This window comes from Lipotes vexillifer, unplaced genomic scaffold, assembly GCF_000442215.2.
Source record: "Lipotes vexillifer unplaced genomic scaffold, Lipotes_vexillifer_v1.1 scaffold469, whole genome shotgun sequence".
Lineage (NCBI taxonomy): Eukaryota > Metazoa > Chordata > Mammalia > Artiodactyla > Lipotidae > Lipotes > Lipotes vexillifer.
The window spans coordinates 4291996-4303043 of record NW_006788006.1 but is presented as its reverse complement, the minus strand read 5'-3'; the positions used below and the strand labels follow the sequence as shown (position 1 = coordinate 4303043).

The window sequence follows — 11048 nt, the reverse complement described above, 5'->3', positions numbered from 1 at the left end:
AAGCCTTTTTTTTTTTTTTTTTTTAATGGAATTGGTGGATCGCTTGGTAAACTCTAATTTTATTTAATTAATTTATTAATTTATATTTTATTTATTTATTTATTTATTTTTGCTGCGTTGGGCCTTTGTTTCTGTGCGAGGGCTTTCTCTAGTTGAGGCGAGCGGGGGCCACTCTTCATCGTGGTGCGCGGGCCTCTCACTATCGCGGCCTCTCTTGCTGTGGAGCACAGGCTCCAGACGCACAGGCTCAGTAATTGTGGCTCAGGGGCCTAGTTGCTCCGCGGCATGTGGGATCCTCCCAGACCAGGGCTTGAACCCGTGTCCCCTGCATTAGCAGGCAGATTCTCAACCACTGTGCCACCAGGGAAGCCCTGAAGCACTATTTTTTAATAGCAAAGGACTGGAAGCAATCCAAATGTCTGTCAATAGGAGACCAGTTCAATAAACCATGGTACAGCTATATAATGAAAGTACTATGCAGCTGTAAAAAGAATGAGGAAGATTTCTAAATACTGCTATGGATGAGCTCTGATCTATCATGATACACAACAACATGTATAACATGCTACCTTTTATCTAAGAAAGGGTGGTACATGTACATACTAAGTATCTGCTTTTATTTTCAAAAAGAAATAATGAGAGGATTAATTTTAAAAAATAATAATTTTTTTCTATAGGGGGAAGGGATAAGGAAGGAGTAGAGTCAGGAATGGAAGTTTAACCTGTGAATATCACTTGTTTTATAATTTGGACTTTGGGACCATGTACTGATAAGTGCTGCTTAAAATCAAAATCAGATTTGAAAACTAAAACCAAATAGAAATAAACTCAAATGTTTATCGAATGAGTGCTATAACCACACATAGAAGAATTATTTCAGATACCTTTAAAATCCAGTTTTTTTTGTTTGCTTTTTTTTTTTTTTTTGCGGTACGTGGGCCTCCCACTGCCGCGGCCTCTCCCGCTGCGGAGCACAGGCTTCTGACGCGCAGGCCCAGCGGCCATGGCTCACGGGCCCAGCCGCTCCGCGGCACGTGGGATCTTCCCGGACCGGGGCACGAACCCTTGTCCCCTGCATCGGCAGGCGGACTCTCAACCACTGAGCCACCAGGGAAGCCCATGTCACACATTTTTAAACTTATTTTCATTCTGGAGCTTCTGCTATGTGTCCAGGAGCTGTGCAGGGCACAGAGACTAGAACAGATGCCACCCTGCCCACGTTAACTTCAGGAAACAGTGGGAATCAGTAAAATGTTTTCAGGTGCTTCACTGTGCTAAGTGCTCAAGAGAAAACTGGAGCAGGGGAGTGGGGGCAGGTCAGGTGGGCGGGGCTGTCCGTCCTTCCCTCCGGGGAGGAGGCTTAGACGCCCAGGGGTGGGACAGGATGGACGGGGGCGTGGCCTGTGGGGTCTCCAGGCCAGGGTAGCTGCTGTGCTGGGGCCAGGATTCAAGGGCGGGAAGCAGGAGAGGGCCGGCTGAGCAGGGTCAGGGCTCTGGGGGTGCCGCCCCTCGTCCCTGCCCCCGGGGGAGTGAGGGCCTGGGCTGTCGCTGCCCAGCCTGTCCCTGTGGGTCGGGGGCTGCGCAGGGGGAGGGCCGTGGGCGCAGAACCAGCTGAGGCCACAGTCATTTCCAATTCTGTCCTGTTTCCTGTCCTCTGGGGCCCCACCTGACACCCTGACTGCAGGGCAGAAGATGACAGCGAGTGGTGGGTTCACGTCTTTGGTCCCCAGCCACCTCGACCACTGGGACTGGTCAGGGGTGCCTGGCACAGAGGGTCCACCTAGTCCTGCTGTCTTGGGCTCCGGCCCTTTCTGTCATGAGGACGGAAGGCAGGGGTGAAGGATGGGAAAGTCTGCTGATTCCTGCCCTTCTGGGCATTCTCCCCCCAGCCACTCCTAGACGGAGAGCACCCATCTGCTCCAGCTCCTCTGGGTGCAGAGGAGGAGTGGGACCCCCCCCCCCCCCCGCAGGCACGCACAGGCCTCCTCGGGAGCCAGAGCTGGAAGGGGGACACCTGCACCAGGTGATGTGGTGGAACCAGGCCCAAGGCAAAGGGAGGCTGGTGTGGTGCCCACGCAGGGCCTTATTCACGTTGCTCTGCTTTAGTGGGGTCTTAGTTCTGAGAAGTTACAGACCCCCGAGGGCCCTCCTTGCAGGAACTTGACCACGTGCTTAGCCTGCCGACACCTCCCCACGACCGGGGCGCGGGGGTGGGGGGGGAGTCAGAGACCACACGGGGTGCCGTGCCCTGAGGACATGCGCGACCTGAGTCAACGACATGGAAGAGCCCCAAGAAGATGTTGTACCAGCTGTTTCGCGACTTAGAGGAGCTGATTCGAAAGTTCATATGCAGAGCAACTAAGCGAGAACTGCTGGGAAAACCCTGTAAACGCGTGAAAGAGGGACTACGTACACCAGCTACAACACATAGATAAAGGTTACACTAATGCTACCATAATTACCAAAGGCCTTTCTAAGTCAGACAAAATCCTAGATTCCACTTTATAAAGTGGCTGATTCAGCCACATGAAAATCAAGTATCTGCACGGGGGGGAAAATCCCTAATCAAACTCAAAGAAACTATGAAACTGGGGAAAAATATTTACAGTTCTAATGCCCTTAATGGATGAGGACTTTCTACAAATCAATTTCTTACAAGGCAAAAATATGAGAAATGATAAGAAAGGAGAGTTCACAAAAAAAAGGAAGGAATGATATATGCTTGTTCACCTCGCTCCTAAGAGATGTGCACATTGGCACCAAATCAATGTCACCGTGTCCGTCTCACCTCAGCAGTGAGGTCACAGCTATGAGGGAAGTCGAGGAATCTCAGAGGGTTCTGCTTGGGGGTCATCAGGTACCATGAACACACTGTTAAAGCTAAGAGCGTGGAGGTGACAGACAGCATCCTCCACAGGTGGGAAGGGCATGAGCTTGGAGCCCTCCGTTGGCCCTTGTGCATTTGCCAGATCAGAAAAACATGAGTGCCCATTGGTAAGGAACTTTAATAAAGTCATGATGGAAAGCAGTGACAAGTACAACCATATCTAAATGTAAAACTGTCATTCTGCAAAAGGCACAGTTAAGAGAATGAAAAAGCTACAGAGTGGGAGAAAAGATTTGCTAATCGTATACCTAATGAAAGACTCATGCAGAGTAAGAAGCAAAGTGCTGGCGAGGAAGTGGAGCAACAGGAACTCCCGTCCAGCACCGGTGGGGATGCATATGGTGCAGCCACCGTGGGAGAGAGCTTGCCCGTTTCTTACAGAACCGCACACATGTGCTCACCATGTACTCAGCAATCATGCTCCTTCGGATTTACCCAAAGGACTTGAAAACATACATCCACATAAAACCTGCATGCACTCTTCACTGCTCTGCTCATGATCATTAACAACTGGAAGCAACCAAGATGATCTTCAAAGAGGGAATGGAAAAACCGTGGAATTCCATGAAACGGACTACGATTCAGGGACACAAGGGAACCAGCTACTGATTCACTCAAAGCATGGGTGAGTCTTAGACTTGTTTTGCTAAGTGAAAGAATCCAGACCCACGTATGACTCCATTCACAGGACGTTCTGGAAAAGGCGCAACCCCGGGAGGATAAGGAACAGTGGCTGCCGGGGCTGCGAGGCTGGGGGCTGACGCTGGAGCGCAGATGCGGTGGCCCCACCCTTGTGTGAAAATCCACGGGCCGTGTATCCCAGAGACTGAGCTGTTACGTGTGCAAACTGAAAAAATAAAGAAAGTCAAAGCTCGTCACACAGTACACCTGGGATCTATGCATTTCCTTGCATGTATGCTTTACCCCTGAAAAATGTTTCACACTGAGGTGTCCTGAAGAGTTCACTGCTTTTTTGCCTTATTTCTTAAACACACCTGTCTTGTCATGAGGGTTTGTCAGACAATATGAAACTAAGAGCATCAACATGAAACAAGCACCCCTGTGTGCCCTTCCCCAGGCAGCAAGCCCTGTTCCACGTGCTGGCAGCCTACTCCGTGTATGACACCATGAGTATCCCCGCGCCCAGGCCCTGCCCCTTCCAAGGGGTTCTTCGCGATGGTCAGGATGCAGGCGCACAGGGTCACAGAGATGATGTAGGGGGCTCTCCAATCTTAGACTGAGACAGAAAGGCTGGGGTGCAGACTCCACTTTCCAGGACAGAAACAGAGCCTAACTCCTGGGTTGACCGAGACCCGCACTTGACGCATTTAAACTTATATGGAGCTGTATGTCAGTGATCTCATAAAACTAAGAAATATTTATTTAAAAGATAAAAAATAAAAATGTAAAAAATGATCAATCAAAGAGGACAACCAACAGTTGTTTTTCCTTTAGAAGTCTTTATTAGATCATAAATGTACAATAACTTAAGTCTACACAGACACTTCAGTTTTTTAAAGGAATACATGTAACATTATGTCTCATTACACTATGGTCCTGGATAACAGCTTTTCAAAACTTTGTGAGAAAATTCTTGAAAATTGTTTCATATGTCACCTGACACAAATGTCAACATTATCAAAGAAGGTATGCTTCTACACTCTTACAAATACCAGTAGAAAGAAACAATTAGAAAGCTAAGACACTGTCTCAAAAGCATTTTTTTCCACAATCTTTCCTCCATAGTAAGGTAATGTTCTTAAATAATCCAACCCGTTCACAGACGGCTCTCCGCATCTGCTCTGATGTCTTCTGCCATATCACTGCATATTTCTGCATGACTGAGGTAAGAGTTTCCATGACCTGAAGATGTTCTGCTGCCTCTGGGCTTTCACGCTTGCCCACAGCAAATAGAAGCTCAGTATCGGATGGTCCCTCCATAATGCCCACTTTCCTCCACTGCCTCCTGGACCATACTTTCCTCCACGGTGTAATCCTTGTTCCTGCAGCCAAAGTTTCCACCCTTTGCTAAGCTTAGTTAGAAGGTTGCTGGTTATGATTTCTGAAAATCATTGTCATTTCCACTTGCACACTTTCCTCCTCCATAGATGCCATACCCACCCCTGGAGCCTCCACCCTGGTTGCCAGATCCAGGTCCTCCACCACCATATCTTCCTCCTCCTCCATAACCAGGGCCACCTCCAAAATTGCCACCTCCATGTCCTCCTCCAGACCTATTAGAGCCATGACCAAGTCCACCGACCACTCCTGAATCCATCAGATCATCCTCCAAATTTCCTTCCTCGTCCCGGCCCTGCTCCAACATTTCCACCACCACCAGGAGAGTCTCCAAAACCGACGTTGCCTCCTCTTCCACCTCTAGAACTGTGGATTTCCCGCATTTTAGGTCGAGACAAGGCCTTTCTTATCTTCTGCATGATGACCATTGATGCTATGGTCTTTCTGCAACACAAGCTTACCCACAGGGTCATGGTCATCAAAAGTAACAAATCCAAAGCCTCTTTTCTTTCCAGACTCCCTATCAGTAATTATCTCAATGGCATCGATTTTTCCATATTTCTCAAAGTCATCTCTAAGATGATGCTCCTCAGTATCTCCTTCAATTCTACCAACAAACAGCTTCTTCAAAGTGACATGAGCCCCCGGCTTTCCATAGTCCTCTCTTGGGACAGCATGTTTGGGGGCAACCGTTTTCCCATCAATGGAATGAGGTCTGGCAGCCATGGCAACATCCACCTCAACCATGGATGAAAACGTGACAAAACCAAATCTTCCTGGTTTTTGGCTGGCAGGATGCCTTATTAACACACAGACTGTAAGGTTTCCCCGTTGCTTGTAGTCGTTCCTCAGACTTTCTTCCATGGTTTCAGAGCTTAAGCCACCAATAAAGAGTTTACGGAGTTGTTCCTTTTCTTTCTTATTCCTCTCCAAAGGAACAGATGTTGATGTTGAAGTTTTCTTCATCGCAGGCTTACTCGCTTGAGCCATTTTCCTGAAGCTGAGGGGGATGAGGGAGATCTCCGAAGACTAACACGAACCCGAGGGTCCCGGCCCCGCGGTGAGAACAGAACCTCTGCTGCTCCAGCAACAACACCTGTAGGAGCACCTCCACCGGGGACCTGGTGATGCTGCTACTGCTCTGGAGCTGCTGCCACCCTTGAACCAATCTTGAGCAACTTTCCGTTTTTCTGCAAAACGTCATTTTGAACCGAGTGACCTTTCCTGATCCAGTAATCAAACTTCTTATTACATTTCCTCTACATTGATTTTTTCCGAACTTTTAATTTTCTCTGCATTGTTATCTATTTTTGATACAGTTTTCCTCACTAAATTGGATATTCAATGAAGAGATCACTAATGTGAACTTTAAAGTTTTACACCAAAATGCTTACCTATTGCTTTGCCCTTACAATGAGTTCAGATATCTTTTTTGAAAGAAACTATTCAGACTACAAAAAGGATTTTTCTAAATTTTACAAATAAATTCACTTAACTACAATCATGTAGTGATATAATCTCTTCTGTGATAGACTGCAATCAATTGTCATTAGGATTCCAAATCCTTTCTCTGTCTAATCCATAAGACTCTATAATCTAAATAATATGTTTAAAATTTACATTTATCAGTACACCTTTCCTCTTAAGTCTCTTATCTGTCCTCAAAGATATTTTTTAAAGGGGAAATCCATTCATTCCTTTTCTTCTACCATAATTATTAATACTATCCTTTTCATTACTCAAGATATCCCAGTTTTCAGGGAAAATTACTTGATCCTCCTAATGATAGGGCACCTAATATACGCGGAGTTGTGTACAAAAACCCAGGGTTCAGAATTTCACTTAACAAAGTCATTGCCCCAGTTTATTTGGATCTTGGTGAGAGGAGAGGGGTAATATACTAATGAAAGTCTAATCTAGTGTTAGGTATAAGAAGTGTTGTGATAAAATAGTAAGGTCCACATTGAGACAGAGAATGAAGGAAATATGGGGGAAGTGAAATAAGAAGGGATAAATGGAGGAAGAAATTAAGTAAAATTACTGATGATGAAGAGCTTAGGGAAAGCCTAACTGAGGATATATTTGAGCAGAAAACTTAATTTTTAAAAAATGAAAGAAAGAAAAAAAGATCAAGCACAGTGTGGGTAAAGAATTTTTCAGAGAACAACAGAGCAGAGACAAATATACTTCCACTTCCTAGTGATGTCAATATATTTTTTTAAATCTCTCCTGTTATTCCAAGAAAGCTTCAAATACAAAACCTTGAATATTCTGTAATATTAATACTTAGGATATAACTTTCAATAACATAGCTTCTTTTAAGAGCTAACTTAAATAGATTTTACCAAAAAAAAAAAAAAAAAAAAAAAAAATTATAAGCATAAAACATAAAATATCAATAGCAAGAAAAGACAGCCAGTCTTTCCACAATGCTAAAAAAAAAAAAAAAAAGCAAATGCACATTCTTGCCTCAATACAGATGGCACACTCACCAGAACAGGCTGATTTGTGAAAGAGGGCGATGCTGGTTCTCCCAGTTCCAAGAGTCGTTCTGTGACCCACTCCTGAGATGCAGACAGCCTGTGGCTTGCAGACAAAAGCAATGACTTTTGCCTCTGATTGCCCTTTTATAGAGCAAATGGGTAATCCAGTCCGTGGATAATTCAGAGACACACCCTATCTCATATCAAAGGGATATGAGAGATTCCTCAATCTTTATACACGAATGCAAAAATATGGGGTTATTAACTCTGTCAGAAAGTATCCAAGGTGAAAAAATGTAATACATCTGTGTATGGGGTTGTATTTGCAGTTTCTATCAACGTGTTAACATTTCCTTTTTCTCCCACTATGGACAGTCAACAAAAATAGGAATGGAAGTTCTATATACAAAGCTTTCCAGAAACGGATGTTTTAATAGCAGAAAAAAAAAAAAAAAAAAGAGACTGTTTAAATGTTTATCAATAATAGAATATCCAAAATGTATGTTGACAAGTCTGTAATGTCTATATCACACAGCCATTCTAAAAAAAAAAATTAATGTTTTGTGCATTTACCTTTCAACTAATTCCTGGTAAATTTGGCATGAATTCAACTACTTTACTCTTTCCTTACCAATTGACCTAAATAGTCTCTTTACTCCCTTTAGTTCATTGACTAGGGTTTGACTCTTTTATTAATCCATTTTTTCTCTTGAAACTTGTTAGTCGAAATTATATACACATCATTGTGTAGTTATATTAGTGATTAAATGATGAATCCTTCCCTTAATAATCTAATACAGATAATTACTTTTAGCACCTTTCCCAAATGCTAATACCATAGAACACTTTCAATACCATTTTAATGTTCCTGAATTTCTATTACTGTTGTCTTGCATTGTAATGCCACAAGTATTTTAATGTCCATGAGATGTATCTAGAATTGCTTTATAAAACAAAATTTATTCATATTTATTTGTAAATGATCCTTTCTTTCCTCTTCATTTCTTCCTGAATTCCTGGTTTTCAGTCTGGGATTATTTTCCTGTGGACTTAATAACTCACTCTAGTATTTTGTCTAATACAGTGCTGCTAACAATGAAGTGTTTCATTTTACATTTTCTAAGACATCTTTATTTGGGGCAATATTGATGCTGGGTATAGAATTCTGGTTTGTCAGGAGTTTTTTTGGCACTTCAAAAATGGTGCCCTGTGGATATCAAATTTTTATTTATGTTTAGACCTCACCAGTTAGCCTTTTTTGTGCTTTTTTGTTCTCTGTATTCTCTCAAATCTTTTACATTAATGTCGGTTTTTATACCATAGTGTAGCACATCAATTCTTGTGTATTTACTTGACTCAGGGAATGTTGAGTTAGTTGCATCCGTGGGTTGATGTCTTTCATCAGTTTGAGGCATGCTCATGTATTTTCACCTCTGATATCTGTTCCTCCCCCACTTTCTCTCCATTCCCCTGTTAGTCACATCCCACTTCTCTTTTAGCTCTGTTCTTAGTTTTCCTATATTGTTCATTCTTGGCTTTTGCTGGCATATTTGCTCTTGAACTGTCTTGCAGTTTAGTAATCTGGTCTATCGCTGGAATCAATACCTTCTTAATTACTAAATTCTTAATTTTAGTTCTAACAAAAACACTATACCCAGCTTTAAGTTTTGAAAAAGATAAGTTTTGTAATGAGGAGAAAATATATTCCCTTTAATACAATAAAACTCAAATACATAGGGGAAAATTGTAACTTAGATCATATTAAGATACATTAAGAATAAATATTTATCAAAATTCACAAGAAGGACATAGGGGGTGGAAACCCTGTGTGGGGAGAGAGATAAATGTTACATACATCTGGTAATATACATGAAGTCAAATAACGTAAATACAGTAGTTCTGTCAAATGAAACACACGACTGAAAACCCCCTGGAAAGATAGGTCAAACTCTATAATAAGTACTCCATAAAAGAGGATAAACTAATACTCTGTGTGAATGCTCCCTTACAACTGTAAATCATATGAAATCTCCATAGAGATCAAATGAAACAGGGTTAAATTTAACTTTTAAATTGACATGTGCTGTAAGCATAAAACACTATATTTCAAGGCTCAGAAATAAGAAAGGGATATAACATATCTTGTTCTTCGTTCTGATGTGGAGTATATTTTGAAATGCTAATATATCAATATTTTTTGTTAAATCCAAATGTTATAAAAACTAGTTTCCTCTTCTTATGTTTATATTTCCTCTGCTTATGTTTATATTCTTTAATGTGGGTTCTATAAAATTTTAAACTATGTAGGTCACCTTGTTATGTTTCTATTGGTGTTGGCTGGATAAAGCCATGTGTGATGGTCAGTATTTTGTAACTGTGCTAAGGGATACCCAGTTAGGTAATTAAGCATTATTTTGGGTGTGTTCTTGAGGGTTTTCTGGAAGAGGTTAGCATTTGATTGGGTAGACTGAGTAAACAGATCCACCCTGTCCAATATGGGTGTGTTTCATCCAGTTTGCTGAGGGCCCAAATGGAACAAAAAAGGTGAAGGAAAGGTGAATCCATTCACTCTTCCTTAGCTAGGACATCCATCTTTTCCTGCCCTTGGAAATCAGATTTCCTAGTTCTCATGACTTCAGACTTACACTCAATAATACCACCAGCTTTTCTGGTACTCCAGCTTGGAGATGGCAGTTTCTGGGACTTCTCCACCTCATAACCCTGTGACCAAATCCATGTAATAAATTACCAGATATATACGAAAACTTTTGTTGAACTGATCAATTTTATATTTTAAACAGATGATTGAGACTAGAATCTTATAATTGGATTATGTGGAGAAAGAATTTGGAATCTTAAGCTCTATTTGCCAACTTATTGTAGTGTATCACTGAAAAGATGACACCTTTGCATAAATATAGGTAGCAGATGGATTTTTAAATCTTTGAGAAAGTAAATTTTAGTCTTTGAATAATTTATTACATAAATCTGTCTGGATTTGACCAGACACTGCATGATGACCTTTATCTTTCTGTCCTTGTCTCACATCCGCTTCATAATGTCCCAAAATCCTGGTCTCAACGTGTGGTGCCTGTATCAGAGGTTTCAACATCACCTGGGAATCTCTTAGAAATGAAAATTCTCCATTCCCACCCCAGACCTATTTGAGTTGAGGTCCAGTAATCTGAGGTTTAAAAACCCTCTAGATGATTGTGATGCACTCTATCCTTTGAGACACATTTCTCCAGGGAGAGAAGAAGGGCAGAATATCCAAATGAGCTAAGAACATTCTCCATGGATGGCAGACTTTGTTCCAATTTTGCTTAGATTTCACATTTTATGTTATTTTTAGAAAGCTCAAAAAAAATGCCCCAACTTCACAGAGGATACAATAAGACCATGAAACTGAGGCAAAGCAGAAAAACATGGTTTGTGTTCTAGACACCCAGTAAGGCTGATGAGCTCCATATTCCAGAGGTCTGTTCCTGGAATAATTTCCCAGACCAACTTTTGTAGCTTTGATTTTGGAACCTTAACAATGATCATACTCCAAGGAGGAGTGTTTTCCACTTGGAGAACCTTGATAGGAATCTCATTGCCTTCACTGCCACACTAGATCCAGAGTCAAGGAAATTCATTGACCTGGCTCACAGCATAGA

The 11048-nt window shown here is 42.1% G+C and overlaps 1 protein-coding gene across 1 annotated transcript; it reads right to left on the bottom strand.

Moving 5' to 3' along the window:
- Positions 1-1317: 1317 nt before the first annotated feature.
- Positions 1318-5872, bottom strand: LOC103084710 (heterogeneous nuclear ribonucleoproteins A2/B1-like). The gene is given in 6 exon segments (XM_082931202.1): positions 1318-1434; positions 4000-4118; positions 4875-4950; positions 4952-5121; positions 5248-5257; positions 5303-5872. Coding segments are annotated over 6 exon segments (1062 nt in total).
- Between the last annotated feature and the right edge of the window lie 5176 nt (positions 5873-11048).